The sequence below is a fragment of the Bos javanicus genome, chromosome 8, assembly GCF_032452875.1.
Source record: "Bos javanicus breed banteng chromosome 8, ARS-OSU_banteng_1.0, whole genome shotgun sequence".
NCBI lineage: Eukaryota > Metazoa > Chordata > Mammalia > Artiodactyla > Bovidae > Bos > Bos javanicus.
Genome location: NC_083875.1, coordinates 100978802 through 100996028, shown reverse-complemented (window position 1 = coordinate 100996028; position 17227 = coordinate 100978802). Strand labels below are relative to the sequence as shown.

Sequence of the window (17227 nt, the reverse complement as noted above, 5' to 3'; positions counted from 1 at the left end):
AGCTCCCGGTCAGGCCACAGAGTTCCCACTTCCCTTCTCTAACCTGGCAAGGCTTCTTGCATGGTTGGTAAAACCCATTGGACTAGTTCTGGAGACCATGGCTTTTATCACAAAGATCTTGCTCTTTTTGAATTTAAAAATTAGAAGAAGTTATAAATAACAAATGACTGTATTTGAATTCTGTTACTTTTGAAGAAAGGCAGTTTGAGCCAATCCATGAGAATAAGGATGTTCCCTTCTGCTGCCTGGAAGGGAAAAAAGATCATGTTATTTAAAATAAATCTATTGAGATGCATGTTGCTGGTATCTAATCCAGCTCTGAATTTGAGCTCAATTAGAGCTTTGATGAAAGAAAGGGAAAAGGAGTCTTGAAAGAATGTTCTGCCATTCATGAAAGGCCTGCATGTGTTTAGTTTCCAAGGAAATGGAATAATGGGACCATGTATTTTCCATCCAAGCATTTTCCATCCTGAGAATAATTCCCTTCCCAGCTTCTCAATGAATAATGCATTATATCTGAAACTCAAGAGGCATTCCTTTGATTTTCCTTTATGTTTAGCTTTCTGAGTGATTTTCAAGCAAGGAAATTCAAGGACTTGGAATGAATGCTTTATTAACATTTTTACTTGAAGTACAAATAGCTCCATGGCTATTATCTCCTGATATTTGAAATATTTTTTCTTTTCTCTCTAAGGAAACTCTAAGGTATTGTATTTATTAGAAAATGAAGCACCTTGGCCAGTCTTCAAAGTGAACAGCAGTTTAAAACCAATAGACATTTGTGTTTAGAACAAAGAGCTTTATGGGGGTACTTTGCTCCTTTCTTTATTTTCATTTCCCCGCTGAAAAGTTTCAAAAAAGAAAGCTCACATTCAATACTGGACTGTTTGGGAGACTAAATCTCACTTGTTTACATTTTGTGAAACCCATTCCTTGAGGCTAGTCCGATTCTCGACCCCAGTCCAAGCCTTCCTCCCCCTAGGTCAGTACCATTTAAATCAAAATATTCCAGTGCACTTCTGGGATTATCCCCACTCCCTGTCTGCTCATTGTGTAGCCTGATTATATTAACACATAAGGGCCCCATCAAGGGAGATGTAATGGGACAAGACCTCGCCCACCCCATCATGTTCTCTTAGCCAAGGATCCCCAGCTCATCCTGGGGGTAACACAGGGGTAGATTTTAACACTATTTCTAAACCTCCTTTTTCTCTGGAAGCCAAATGAATGACTTCAGTAGCTAAATAAATTGGAATTAAGAATATAATTTATTTTCCATCCTTTTATAGTTACAGTAAAATCTTCATGAGTTAGAAGAGTTGGGAAAGCAAGAGAATTTAAATAGGAAAACATCTAAAGCATACAATTTTGGCTTAAGAAATTTAATTTTATTAATTTGAGAAGTGGGAATATAACATTTTCTGGAGCATAGACTTTGGAGCCAGGCTTTAAGAGCAGAAACCCTGGGGTTTGCCTCTGGTCTGCAGATTTCCAGGACCATGGCCTTGAGCAGGGTATTTTACTTTGCAGTTTCTCAGTTTCTTCCTCTGTGTGGTGGGATAACAGTTTCTATCTCATATGGCTATGGTGCAGATGAAATGAGTTAATATTTGTAAAGCATGTAGAAAAGCCCCATTTAAGTGACAGCTGATTAAAAATCAAAGTAAATATACATTTTATCACTGGAAATTGCTACTTCCAAACAGGGTTGTGTTATGGAGCAGATAATAGTGATATTATTGTTATTGTTTCTGATAAGATACATGGAGTGATTATTTTCTTAGCCCTGGAAGCTCAGCTGGTAAAGAGTCTGCCTGCAATGCAGGAGACCCTGGTTCGATTCCTGGGTTAGGAAGATCCTCTGGAGAAGGGAACGGCTACCTGCTCCTGTATTCTTGGGCTTCCCTGGTGACTCAGACAGTGAAGGATCCGTATGCAATGCAGGAGACCTGGGTTCAATCCCTGGGTTGGGAAGATCCCTTAGAGAAGGGAATGGCTACCCACTCCAGTAGAATTGCCTGGAGAATTCTATGGACTGAGAAGCCTGGCAGAATTCCATGGACAGGGTCGCAAAGAGTCGGACATGACTGAGCAACTTTCACTGACTCACTCATTTACTCCTACAACAAACCAAATGAGGTAAATGTAATTATTTCTACTTTTCAGATGAGAAAACAGGTAAGAAAACTAATTTGCCAACAATAAGGACCTATTGTATAGCATAGGCTACTGTATTCACCAACCTTATAGTAATCGATAATGGAAAAAGAATCTGAAAAAGTATATATATTTGAATCACTTTGCTATACACATGAAACTAACCCAGCATTGTAAATCAACTATACTTCAATAAAAAAGAAAGTATTTTGCCTAAATTCATCCAATTTAATAAATAGCAAAGCAAGGATCTGAGGTCATACTGAATCCGGAAACTGTGCTTTAACTAAAATGAGAGGGCATTTGTCACAGTGGTTTTTCCTGAGAACAATCTTATGTTATAAAACACAGTATTTTTTATAAGCATCAAAGTGTGTATCCTAAATGCTGAATATCTCTATTTTGTATCTCAATTGCTTAGCAAACTCTGTTTTGTTAAAAGTAATCATCAATGTCTCATAAATAGTCGATTTAGTAAGGTCCTAGGGCTTCCCTGGTGGCTCAGAGGATAAAGTGTCTGCCTGCAATGCAGGAGACCCAGGTTCGATCCCTGGTTTGGGAAGATCCCCTGGAGAAGGAAATGGCAACCCACTCCAGTATTCTTGCCTGGAGAATTCCATGGACAGAGGAGCCTGGCGGGCTATGGTCCACGGGGTCGCAAAGAGACAGACACGACTGAGCGACTTCACTCACTCTGAATTAATAAGATTTTATTCAATTGCTCATTTATTGTCAGAATCTGTTCTGATTATTTCAGAACATGAACATTTTATTTCAAATGATGATCTGATGCCTTTGGAGCTCATTATTTTGACCTTGAGCTGAAATCATTTCACCATATGGGTGCTCCCTTCATCATTCTATTTTTCTGTTCTCTCTTTAAACCTTCCCGTTCCCGCTCCCTGACCCTACAGGTGCCTTTATCATCTGCTGGACTCCTGGACTGGTCTTGTTACTTCTCGACGTGTGCTGCCCCCAGTGTGACGTTCTGGCCTATGAGAAGTTTTTCCTTCTGCTTGCCGAGTTCAACTCTGCCATGAACCCCATCATCTACTCCTACCGCGACAAGGAGATGAGCGCCACCTTCAGGCAGATCCTCTGCTGCCAGCGCAGTGAGAACACCAGCGGCCCGACGGAAGGCTCGGACCGCTCGGCTTCCTCCCTCAACCACACCATCCTGGCTGGAGTTCACAGCAATGACCACTCCGTGGTTTAGGAAAGAAACTAAGATGAGAGGCGGCCAGCATCTATTGAGGGATGAACAGCCTCCCCCTCCCCAAAGGCCAGGGCAGGGTGGGGTGTGAGAGAGGAAAACTACATTCATGTACTTAAACACTAACCCATGGCAGTATTTGTTCCTTGACCCACCAAGACTTGACATATATTGAAAAATTAGCTTATGTGATACCCCTCATCCTGCTCCCATTCCTTTTGAAAGTAGAAAGTGGAGATCTTGCAATGGAATTCATACACAGACTCTGGAGCGTCCGTGTACACTACACTAACTAGTCTTCAAAAGTTTTTGTATGATTTGGTGCAAGTCAGAATAAATTCTGACTAATTGAATCCACAACTTCATTTACATGCAGGCTTCCCTTTTTCTCTTCTTAAAGGATACATTTCATTTAATAAACATGTTTATGCCTATCAGCATGCTTGTGATGGATAAGACTGTAGACTGTTTTTAAATGATTTATAACTCCATTTTTTTCCTTATGTTAGGAAAATTGTAAATTAGAATTACGTTTTTAGAAAGCATGCATGAAAATCTGTGTGTGCAGTATGCCATACTTAAAAAGACAAAAGAGTGTTGTTAATTTTAAATGTTCTAGGAAGTAGAAAAACCTAGATGTCAAAGCCAGTATTTGTTTAGGTTATGAAACAAACAATGATCTAATCACAATATTACCTTTTTTTTATTAAAGTGTTGTAACATGTATAAAACAGGAAATGTAAGTTTATTATCAGAAGAATATGTACTCTATAAAAGTTATAGAAGATGAGCACAGTGGTATGGTCCCACATATTTATGGTACCCGAGTACATTCTAATTATCAGTTCATCAGAGGAATTTTTTTTAATAACCTGTGTTTTTCTGTATTATAATACACAGTCATTGTAGAAAACTTGAAAAATGCAGAAATGTATAAAACAGAAAAAATACTGATATCACAACCCAGAAGTAACCAGTTAACAGCTTTTCCCCCTGTGTATGCTATGTATATTGTATACCTTTATATATAATTGCAGTCATACTGTAAACAATTTTATAACCAGTTTGTTTTTTTCCACTGCAGAATTGCCACATTTTCCTATGGCATTAAAAATTTTACAAAAACATGACTTTACTGGCTATATAATATTCCATTTAATGGATGCAACTCAGTTTAACCATTCCTGTATTGTTGGTTATGTCTAATTTTCATGATTTTATGTCTAATTTTCATTATTATAAATAATGTTGCAAAAATTTATGTACATAAAACTTTGTCCATATAATTGATTATTTACTTAGGATACATTGCCGTGAAGGATGTTTTTTTTAAAAATGTGAAATGTCTTTTTATGCTCTTACCTTTTATAAAAGGAGATTTCCTACTTTTGCCCTATGTGGGTGGCAACCGTGAGAAAAGCCAGTTAAATTACCTTTTTACAAAGGAAATGCAGTGGTTACTTTAGTTGAGAGTGACTTTTTTATATAACAAAATGGACTAGAAACAGTCTGTTGTCACAAACAGCCAGGATACCCTACTTAATATGCTTAGCAATTCCAGATTTCATTTGAGCAACAATGACCCGGCTCTTGGTAACCACAGCTTTAATGTGGAATTGAAGAAAATGCAAAGAAATCGAACATGTCGAATGAATAAAGGACCACCTTCATATTAAACAGCTTCTGTAGCAAATGGGTTGAATGTGTCTGTATGTGACTAGATAATTACTGTGTGTTCTTAAGGGCCACCCCACCGTGTTAGGTGATACCTATTTAACGGTCCAGCTCAACTAATTATTGCACCGGTTTGTAGTAATAAGTAACCAGTAAAGTCACAGTCATGAAGCAGGTGTGGGAAAGTTAGGAGTACGTTTAAGAGAGAGATGTCCAGGAGAAGAACGTCTTTTCAGGAAGGAGGAAGTCAGTGTATGGTCACCATTTGAGCAGAGAGCACACTTAACAAGTGCCCAAACCAGAAGGAGTATGGGGAACCAGGTAGCAGAAGGTATCTGCACAGATTTTATGCAAAATATAGAGCCTTTTGTAGAGGAAGGAAAGAAATGAACTTGGACTTTTATTCATGCACACTTTGAAGATGTGGACTATTTGAAATTTAAAAACATGCTACTTGGACTTTAATAAATCATTCTCAACCAGTGTTTGGCAATGTATGGTTCTGGTCAGTGCTGCTTCTCTTGTGCAAGAGTCATCTTTGCACTGCATGGCGTCTGCCTTCTGTGACCTCTTCTCTGTTCCTGCCACAGGGGCTTCTAAACTCAGAGGGGAACCCACCATATGCTTCCCCAGCTCAGAATTGCTTTTAGTTTTTCATAGTCATAAGTCTCTTCAGTGTCCGAGAGATGGTGGTTTATGTTGTCTGAAAGGAGAGATAACATCTTAGGATAATACTTCATCCCAGCAGTGTAACTATGTGAGTGAGTTTCTTTTGGAAAAACTAATTTTATAAAAACTTTATGATGACTTTATGGTAAACTCTCACCAGGAGTTTATAAACTTACGGTTATCTTTATGTTTTTAATAACTAAGAAGATAAAAGTGATAGGTACCTCCCAGATCTATGCTAAATATATTCTTTTCCATATATTGCTAAGATGTTGGAGGAAGATAACAAGGGGTTTATTCAAATGAATGTCTCAGTGAGTATTTAAAATAGGATTCTAAACATTTAAATTTAGGTAGTTGTAAGACTGTTAGAAATCAAATGCCTCAAAACTCTTATTCACTAATTAACCATGTTTTGTTGCTGTTTGTTTTGTGTTTTTTTTTTTTTCCAGTGAAAACATAATTTCCTGGATTCGAAACCTCAGCTAACATTATACAATTAGTGAGTCTTACTGGTTTTCTCATGTTCTTTCCCAGTTAATCATTGCATTATGCTCCATTGTTCATCATCTTTCTCATTTATTCCATGAGTCTCTCAACTTCTAAAATGGAATTTTGTGATATTGTTTCCAGCCTTTCTTCTTAAACCCAGAGTGTGACTTGTGCTAGATAAAAAACGTAGAAATGCTTTATCAGGTCCCTTCATTATTACAAGACCTTTGGAAACAAATGGCTTATTTTTTAACACAAAGTGAGCTGTACCTGATCCCAAACGCTCAGAAGGCTTGGGGTTGTTTCTTTGTGTTGGGATGGACTTGAACTTAGGCACCATCTGACAGAAGAAATGTGTGTAGCGAAGAGCCAAAGCAAGTCATCAGCCTTCCACAGCAGGGATCGGTTAGTCTCTCACATTCGTCTGTACTTTGTATAGTCTAGACAAAAATTCTCTGATTCTTTGATTGATAGTGCTCATATTCACAGATTACTTACTGTTAATCTGTTTAATGATATGGCAGGTAAAGATCATTTACAAATCTAAAGTAGAGATTGATAAACTATGGCCTGTTGGCCAAATCTACCTGTTTTTGTATGACCTGTGAGCTAAGAATGGGTTTCACATTTAAAAATCACTTGAAAGTGATTGAGGGAGGAAAGGGAATATTTTTTGAAACTTGAAAATTACATGAAATTCAAATTTCAGTGTCTATAAGTAAGATGCTACTGTGGTTCTTCTCACTGCATTACTGGTAACGTTAACTCAATTTCTTAAGATAATGTCTGCCATATTTCTCCACTGTGGGGCGGGGGGGGGGGGGAACACCTGTTTTTTCTTTTATAATAAGCATGTTGTAGGAAATATTCTGTTCTTCATCAAATTTTAACATCTGATTTTACCATCTGTTGATATTTCTTAGATGAATGAATCATTCACTGATGGTTGCCAAATGAATTTCTAATTCTCTTTTTTAAAATGTATTAGTTAGCTCTCTACTTTGAAAAAAAGCTTTGTCCTCTCCCATTTATTTATTCATTTATTTATACTAATATGGGCTCATGAATTCTGATTTTATCCAGTTGGTTATAATGTTGCTGTTATTTTAAAATTAAACTTTAGAGATAATTTTAAGTCCATGTGCAGTTGTAAGAAATAGTATGACAAGATCCTTATACCCTTAATTCAGTTTCTCCCAGTGGTGATATCTTGTGAAACCAGAGTATGACATCACAGCTAGGATACTGACATGGATACAGACAAGGTACAGAACAAGGATTGGCCCCCACAAGGCTCTCTCCTGTTACACCTTTATAAACACGATCTCCTTTACCCCGTTCTGACTCCTAGCAACCACTAATCTGTTCTCATTGCAGTTACATTTTAACTTTTTTCGTATTGAAACTCCTAAAAACTTCTCTACATATGACAATAGTTTCAGAATGTGGGGCTTGATAACTTCCCTAGAAGTTGTTGTTGTTGCTATGTACTCTCCATACAGAGGGAGAGGGAGTTTTGTGATTGTAAAAGCTACACAAACCTAACAATATTTCAAGGAATACAGAAATAAGTAAAAAGTAAGAATCTCTCCTGCGGGATGGAAGCTAGACCGCAGATGCTGGCTGAGCACATCACCTGTCAAACAGACTGTCACAAAGCGATTTTATGTTTTCTTTCCTGAAACTCTCAGTGTCTTCCCACTGGCATCAGGGGCGAGGCTTCAGTCTTGCTGCCTGTTTTGCATCTTATCTCTTACCTTTAATCTTTCTTTCAGGAAAGGAATCTTACTTCACTTTGTATTCTCCACCTCACCTCACACAGTGCTAAATGGTACTACTTATTAATACTCGCTTGTTTAAATGAAAGAAAATGGGTGAGCCACAGGAAAAGGTGTTCTTAACCAAGAAATGCTCCTTAGTTCCATAAGCCTGATAAAAGGTTTCCCTTCATGTGTAAGAATGTTGCAGTTAAAATTAAGTAGGAGCAATGAAAAAACAAGGACAAGGGCTGCAAATGATACAACATTTGTGCTTTCTGTGGCTTATTTAACTTATTTTGATATTTAATGTTACTATGTTTTGAATCTGTAGTGTTATCTACATTTATATAATTTGTATTTTGATCTTTGCAATGACATTGTTACGCATGAGGAAATTGTGTCTCAGAGGAAAAATTGGGGGTCTGATATTTGTTGTCTAGAGAACTTTTTGAACCTAATTATTTATTTTTTATGTTGTAATTCCTAATTCCTCATATGTACTTATCTTGGCTCGCCAAACAAATGATGAGTTTCTTGATCAGTACAATGCATTGCATTTTAAAAAGTCCTTTAAAGAACCTAGTACAGTAAAAGTAATAGATAATATGAGGTCATGGGCAGCACCTGAATTGTTCTCTGTAGGGTTTACATTGTTGCAAGTATACCTGTATCCTGAGCTAGATTATACATTCTATGAGAATGAGATAGACTGGTACTTTCCACCTCCTTTAAATGAATTCAAGTGACAAGAACAAAGCTGAAAATACGATGCCTTTACTAAATGCTTCTTGACTGAGAACTATAAGAACATAATTAGGTGTTGTCATTGTTGTTACTATCACTTGTTCTTTAATTTATGCATCCAGAAAGACATTTTTGAGGCCCTCTGTGTACGAGGCCCATGAGATACTGCTGTAGAGGAGATACGCGAGATCTTTAATGAACCTTAAAATTCAGTAGGAGTGAGGGAGATAATGGGAGAAGTAAGTTAAAAGTAAAATTACAAATTGTATTAAATGCTATGAAGGAGAGTATTGCATGCCAAAGAAATTAAAGGAAGATAAAGGGATAAAGAAGGCAGAGAGAGGAACTACTTTTGAGAGTCTAAAAAAGCCTTCCTCTTGGGATGGGAATTGTCCCCTCAAAGCCCACTCCTTGAGCCTGAGTTGCACGAAGGAGTGGCTCTGCCAGGCTCTTCAACTTCTACCCACATAACCAGCGCCCATGAAAACACCCCATTAGAAAAATGGACATGAATCCAACATAAATAGGTAGGAATTCCAGGCAAAATGTGTAAGTGCTTGGCGAGACAATGCATGCATTTTGGAAAGAAGGACTATGAGAAAGAAGCTTGAAAGGCAGCAGGTATGATGTCTGAGTGATTTGGAAAGTGATTTTATCCTGTGAAATAGGTGGACTGTATTAAAAGACTTACGTAAAGGGAGTGACAGAGTCTGGTTTATGCGTCAAAATAAATTGAAGAGGAGGAAGCCTGGAGGCAAATGACAGGATCAGAGGTTGTCACATTAATGGAAGATGAAGGTGGTCGTGGAGGTGTAGAGAAGGAGATGGCTGGAGAACAAGATGTCTGGGACCTGGTGACTGTGTAATGAAGTCATTCCTCGGGTTATGACCTTGGCCTCGGTGACACTAAGGAACATCGGATCATGAGCACGTTTACGGAAAGAAGACGGTACATTTTGAAATATCTGAGCCACCCAAGGAGAGCTGTGCAGTTGAGAAGCTTCAAGTGTGATACATGAAGCTCAGCATGCTTTCTCAGGACTGAAGATCCAGATCTTGGAGTCCGTACTCCTCTGCTGTCATCTTTCCCATTCCTCTTCAAGATAGGCAACACCAGAGCTGTTGACCTGTCTGAATAGAAAGAAAGAAAAGCAAGGAAATGGGGAGGAATAAAAGAGCAGAACTTAATAACTGAAAATATTATCCAGAGACTTAGAGATATTTCTTTCACAAAATAAAGTTAGCTAAATACAGCATTTTGGTGGTGGTTGGTTTTTTTTTTTTTTTGACAGTACATTACAGAGATAGATCCAAAGTTGATAAATATGTATCTACCTAATTGTATAGTTGAGGTAGAGATGTTTAGAACTCATTAATGTCTTACATTCTCCTTCCTGGGCTGTAGGAAAACTACAGTTCTGTTCAGCAGGTCCATGTGACACATCATGGCCAGTAGCCTGTAAGCAGATGTGGACCAGTGTCGTTTCTAGGCGGAGCAAGTAAAAAGCTCCTGTGCTACTCTCTAGGTCTTTTTTCCCCCTGAAAGCCAAGCACAGTGATGTGGACATAAAGAGAATGATGTCCTCATGAGTCTGGGACCTGGAATGACTCTGTAGTGCAAAATCCCTGCCAACTTATAATGAATGTATAGCATGATCAAGAAATAAACATTTGCTCTGTGTATGGTAAGATTTTTGTGGTTCATTTGTCACTGCAACATAGCTTATAATAACTAATAAATAGTATTAAATTTTTATGAATGTTAGGTTTCTAATTGTTTAGCTTTTCTGCATCATAGGGAATGTACATTAAAACAATTTTTTTGTAGAGAATAGCAGAAAACATACCCCCCAAAATCATATCAGTTTATGGTCCCACATGTATGAGACTATTTCACCAATACTAGAGGCTGTCAGTGTCTTTACAAGTTTGGGTGGAAACTCCCCAAATACTTAGATGTAAAGAATTTCTATATAACATATGCATAAAAGAAGAAATCTCATGGAAAATTTAAAAGTATCTTGAACTAAATAAAAATAAATATACAACCTATCAAAATTTGTGGGATGTAGTGAAAGCAGTGCTTAGAGGGAAATTTATAGCAGTGAATGTGTATATTAGGAAAGAAGTAAGATCTGAAATCAATCATCTGGGCATCCACTTTAGGGAAATAAAAAAGAAGGGCAAGTTAAAATCAAAGTAAGTAGAAGAAAAGAAAAAATCACTATTTTAGTGTGCTAAGCCAAGAAAAAAGATATACAGGCGAAGGAGGAAGAAATACAACAGACTGTGTTTGCAGATAGTATGCGTACATAGAAAATCTGAACAAATCGACAAAAAAACTGAAACTAATCAATTATAGAAAGGTAAGTGTTATGATTAATGTGCAAAAGTTAATCACCTTCTTACAGCAACGAACAAGTGGAATGTGAAGTTAAAAACAACACCGTTTACATTAGTGCTAAAGAAAGTGAACTGCTGCTGCTGCTAAGTCGCTTTAGTCGTGTCCGACTCTGTGGGACCCCATAGACGGCAGCCCACCAGGCTCCCCCGTCCCTGGGATTCTCCAGGCAAGAGCACTGGAGTGGGTTGCCATTTCCTTCTCCAATGCATGAAAGTGGAAAGTGAAAGTAAAGTCGCTCAGTCATGTCCGACTCTTCTTGACGCCATGGACTGCAGCCCACCAGGCTCCTCCATCCATGGGATTTCCTAGGCAAGAGTACTGGAGTGGGGTGCCATTGCCTTCTCCAAAATGAAATAATGGATTGGCCAAAAAGTTTATTCCATAATCTTATGGAAAAACTCACACGAACTTTTTGACCAACTCAATACTTAGATATAAATCTAACAAAACATGGACAAGATCTATATGAGAAAAACTAAAAATTCTGATTAAAAAATTAGAAAACTAAATAAATGGAAAGATATTCCAAGTTTGTGTATATTGTCAGGTGTCAGTTTTTTACAAATAGATTTATAGATTCAATGCAGTCTCAACCCAAATCCCAGAAAGATATTTTATAGATATTAACAGATTCTAAAGTTTTTATGGAGAGGAAAAAGACCCAGAATAACCAATGTAATAATTAAGAAGGACAAAATTGGAGAATTGACACTACCCAACTTTAAGATCAAGACAGTCCGGCTGACACTATCCAACTTTAAAATCAAGACAGTCTGATACTGGTGAATTATTGGACAAGTAGATCAATGGAACAGAATAGAGAGCCTGAAAGTCGACCTGCCCAAACATAGTTAACTGATCTTTGAGAAGGGAACAAAGATTTGTTCCAATACAATGAAACAAATGTAGGCTTTTAAATAAATGGTACTAGAACAACTGAATATCCCCGTGTAAAAACATGAATCTAGACACAGAACTTATACTCTTCACAAAAATTTAAATGGATTAAAGACATGAAATGCAAAACGACAAATCTAGACGTTAACAAAGGTTAAAAAAAAAAGCTTTAGAAGACCTCAAGTTTGGCAAGGACTTTTTAGATACAACACTAAAGGCATGATCCATGAAAGAAATAATTGATAAACTAAATTAAAATTAGAAGTATCTGCTCTGTGAAAGATGCTGTCAAGAGAATGAGAAGACAAGCTGCAGACTGAGAGAAAATACCGGCAAAAGATGATGGTAAGCACTCTCCCAAAATATACAAAGAACTCTTAACATTAAACAATAATAATTTAAAAAGTACAATTTTTTAAAAATTGGTAAAAAACCTGAACTGGTGATTCACTAAAGAAAATATATAGATGGCAAACAAACATACAAAAAGACGCTCAACATCATATGTTATTAAGGAAAATCCAAATAAAAGAACAAGATATCGCTATAAACCTATTCAATCAGTCAGTCAGTTCAGTTGCTCAGTCATGCCCAACTCTTTGCGACACCATGGACTGCAGCATGCCAGGCCTCCCTGTCTGTCACCAACTCAAACTCATGTCCATTGAGTCAGTGATGATATCCATAAACCTGTTAGAATGAGTGAAGTTGCTCAGTCGTGTCCGACTCTTTGTGACCCCATGGACTGTGGCCTACCAGGCTTCTCCATCCATGGGATTCTCCAGGCAAGAGTACTGGAGTGGGTTGCCATTTCCTTCTCCCCTATTAGAATAGCAAAAATTTAAAAGAATGATAACATCAAATGCTGGCAAGGATATGGAGCAATAGGAACTCTCATTCATTGCTGGTGGGGATGCAAAATGGTTCAGCTACTTTATAAGACAATTTGGTGTTTCTTACAAAACTAAACACATTCTTAGCATCCAGCAATTGAGATCCTTGGTACTTACCCAAAGGCTGAAAATTTGTGTCCACAGACAAACCTACACATGTTTATAGCCAGGGCAACACTTTGATTTTTTAGAAGTCCTGTTTGGATGGTTCTTGGAGGCACCTAGTTAAGGGTTTCTGAAATATGAAGAAAATACTGTCTGGTCATAAACTTAGCTTCATCTTTAGACCATGTTTTCCTGACAGTGTCCTTAATTTGTTCTTTGCCCAAAGTCATTTTTACTTAGCACTCTTTACTATTTTTAGAAATTGATAGTTTTCAAACCAAACAATTCCTGGGTTCTTTGTATTTAACAATCCTTTCTTTAGCTCATCTCTCTCCTGTTGTATTTTACTATAAATGCCTGTAAAAACACAGGCAAAATCTGCAGTACTGTACCTGGAGATCTCCTTAGTTAAACTACCCAGCCTATAGGCACATTTTAAAAATTCTTCCACGTTCCTGTAGGTGTTAGTGTTACTAAATGTTCTGCCACTATTTAAAAAGGATTCCCCTCCTAATTTCCAGTACTGTTTTTCTCACTTTCTTATGTCTTCACCACCAGCAGCCTTGAAGATCACATTTATGACGTTAACTGGAAATTTCACATTGTCTTTTTGTGTGTGTGTGTGTTACTAGAGTATATTATTTGAATCATTTCTTCTGTTGGGGTCCCCAAACCCCAAAGTTCAGTCCTGTGCCTACTCTCACAGAGCTTACAGTAAGCTTACTGGTAAAAGTAATTATTATGAATGAAATGAATTTTATAGGGGAAGGGGACTTAACCTTATCTGAAAAGGGGAAGGGGCAGCAAACAAGGCTCCTCTGAGAAAGTAACTTTCAAATTTACAGCTGAAGACTGTGTAGAAGTTATCTAAATGAAAAGGGGGCATGGAAATGTTGACGGTAGGTCATGTGTAAAAATTTTAAAGCATGCTCTTGAGTACATGAAAGAATGCATACATGGAGCATGAAAAAAAGGGCTAAAATCAGGATGGTGATTAGAAACTATATTAGGTAGAACCCTATCATTCATCCTGGGGAATTTTTCCTTTATTCTAAGAGCAATGAGCTACTCAGTGGTTTCTAGGCAAGGCAGGAAATCAGGAGCTGATTGGGTGATAGTTTAGATGGGGGCATGAGTGAATGCAAGGAGACCAGTAGGATGCTACTAACGAATCTGAAGTGAAAAATGATGTTTGCTTAGATGAGGGTGTTGGTATAAATGAAAAGAAGTGGGCTATTTTAGATACATGTAAAAAATAAAAGCAACCAAGATTTAGTATTTTGATGGGATGTGTATTATAAGGGAAAATGAAATAAAGTTCTCTTCTCTCTGGATTAAGCACCAAGATTTTGATGGGATGTGTATTATAAGGGAAAATGAAATAAAGTTCTCTTCTCTCTGGATTAAGCATAATGAAAGTGAAGCTGCTCAGTCGTGTCCAACTCTTTGTGACCCTATGGGCTAGCCCACCAGGCTCCTCTGTCCATGGGAATTCTCCAGGCAAGAATACTGGAGTGTGTTGCCATTTCCTTCTCTAGGGTATCTTCCTGACCCGGGGATGGAACCCGGGTCTCCCACATTGCAGGCAGACTCTTTACCCTCTGAGCCACCAGGGAAGCATGATAGTGGTGCCATTTACTAAGAGGAGAATTTAGATAAGGAACATATTTGGGGTGAAGGCAGGGAGAAGAATTTGACTTCACTTATAGATGTGTTTGGTAGTTGCTACCTCTGATATACCTAGAGGGAGATCTGTTTACCCCTGAACATAGGGCTGAGTGTGTGTTAATATGTTTTCTTATTAAAACATACTGCTTAAAAAACAAATACCACTTTTGTATTTGTTATAGTCCCTTCTCGGCTAGAGCCACCTTGGGCTTCCCAGGTGGCTCAGTGGTAATGAATCCTGCCAAGCAGGAGACCCAGGTTTGATCCCTGGGTCAGGTAGATCCCCTGGAGAAGAAAATGACGACCCACTCGAGTATTGCCTGGGAAATCCCAGGACAGAGGAGCCTGCCCTGGGGTGGCAAAGAGTGAGACACAGCTTAGTGACCGAAACCGCCAGTGCATATTTCCTTCTCACTATGAATGCATTGATATTCCTTCTGTTTCCTCTACTCTTTTATTAGCTTTGGTGGAGGATGTCAAATGTATTAGTATTTTCCAAGCGATAACTTTTGGGTTTTATTATTCTTCCTACTGTCTTCTTATATATGAATTTAGTAATTCTTGATCCTATCTTTGTTAATTCTTTTCTTCTTATATCCTTGCCTTATTTGAGGACACATGAGTTGAATGCTTCATTCATGTAAACATTTGTACATTTTGAAGATGCAAATTTACCATGAACCCTGAATTCAGATTTGGAGTGATCTATTAGATTTTGTTTACTTTAAAGTTAATTTACTGTGTAAAATTTAAATGACCATTTCAAAGAGAATAATAGAGAAAAGAATGATGTATTCAGAATAATTATATCCATATATGCAGATAAATTAGCATATTTTAGTTTTGGAACTATCAAAAATAATAATCATTAAGAAGTATACTAATTGTCCACAGCATTCATTTATACAAGTATATTGGAGCAGAAATGGCCTGGTAGACTTCAAGTATCGCCTATACTAGTGAGGCACTGGCCCCACCCAGGCCATTAAACAGGAAGAGTTCCAGGACTTCCCGTTATGCTGAAGCCAAACCTAACTAAAGCCCAATGCCACTGTCGCTATTGAAGATATTTTCTCTCCTTAATGTCTAGAGCACAGGTCCATAGAGGCAGAAGAATGGTGCAGTATAGCAGCTCTCAGTTTTATCAGAGCCAGTGCCTACCTTTATTAACAATTTTTAGTTTAAAAAATTATTACTGTCTTGAAATGAGATTCTTAGTAATGCAATCTACCTAGTCATATTTCTTTTTTAAAAAAATCAATATTCTTAATTCTCTAGCAGTAATATAATGGAAAACATATGAAAGGAAGCTAATTTACAATAAAATAATTCTTCAATATGTAAATGCTCCGAAAAGTGCTATAGTAGAGGACATAAAAAAGGTAGTCAGATGTTTGCATATTCGGATGTTGAGTAAGTCCAGATTTAAGAGAAACAAGACAGTACTCAACCAGATACTGTAAATCCCAACACTGAAGTCCAACAAATGTAATTACTTTCAATGCAGTATCAGGTTATTTAAAGGTCAATGAAATGATTAAAACAAGCTGCAGGGAACCTTCTGAGATTTCCTGGGTTTGCCGCACGGGTCAAAGCTGTTGCATCCCTAGTGTCCTTTGGAGCCTCCTGGTGGCAGTTGCCCTGCTCCAGCTTAATACTGATGGGAAGAATTCCAGATCCTACTCTTTCAATTTTCCTTTTTTACTGGGTTGTAACATCTTACTGATTCCCTCATGAATTAATGAGCTAAATGAAATATTTGCTGTGTGTTCATTTTATTTTTAGATGAGAGTCATGCTTTTTTATCTCCTAAAAAACTAATCACTTGGCACTATCATCCCCCCAAAAGTCACGTTATATTCCACAAATTGCTGAGTGACCTGATGGATGGGAAAAGACTGAGGATCGGGGATGGAGGAGATAGAATGCACAGGAATTCATGGCCTGAGTACCTGTCAGAACCACAGACAGCAGCAGGGCACACTGCAAACGCACAAAAGCAAGGCATGACTGGCTGCTTGTATCTGGTGTCAATCCTTAGACACCAGGTGGGATAAGCCTGGAATCATTGCAAGTCTCAGAGACAGACACACCTCCTATTTCCAATGCCAGGAATTCCATGAGTTTCCTCTTAGATGAGAAGTTTCCAAGAAAAAAATACAGAAAATGGAGCAAGAAGTTTTCCAAAGCAAATGGAGTTAAGCTTCAATAAACTAAACTTTAAAATAATTTTCTAAGTTACTCCGCATGAGTGAGTGATTTTTTTTCTACCACTGAATGGAAATAGAACCTCAGAAGATCAAATTCAGTTATCAAGAAAGTTACATTTTTGCACCTCCAGTATGGAAAAGGCATTTTTGTAAGGCAAACATTGGATTATGGCATGCATATTATAACCTGTTTTTCTCCCTTATTTTGGACTGCTTTCATGCATATGGATATACACGTATCTCAACTTTTAAACTGCTGCATCATATCCACTGAGTGCATGAACTGTAATTAAAATAATGCTTGGTGAACATTTAACTGGAATAAAAATGCTGGAATAAAA

General features: G+C 37.7%; 1 protein-coding gene and 1 non-coding gene across 6 annotated transcripts in view; both read left to right on the top strand.

The window, feature by feature from the left end:
• Positions 1–10398, top strand: part of LPAR1 (lysophosphatidic acid receptor 1) — a 167798-nt gene extending 157400 nt beyond the window's left edge. For all 5 annotated transcript variants that reach the window (XM_061426474.1, XM_061426475.1, XM_061426476.1 and 2 more), the window contains one exon: positions 3072–10398. In XM_061426474.1, the coding sequence (XP_061282458.1) occupies positions 3072–3373 (302 nt within the window). In that variant the 3' untranslated portion in view covers positions 3374–10398. The remainder of the gene's footprint in view (positions 1–3071) is intronic.
• Positions 2648–2719, top strand: TRNAC-GCA (transfer RNA cysteine (anticodon GCA)). Its single transcript has one exon. It is a non-coding gene; the product is annotated as a tRNA-Cys (tRNA).
• Positions 10399–17227: the final 6829 nt, after the last annotated feature.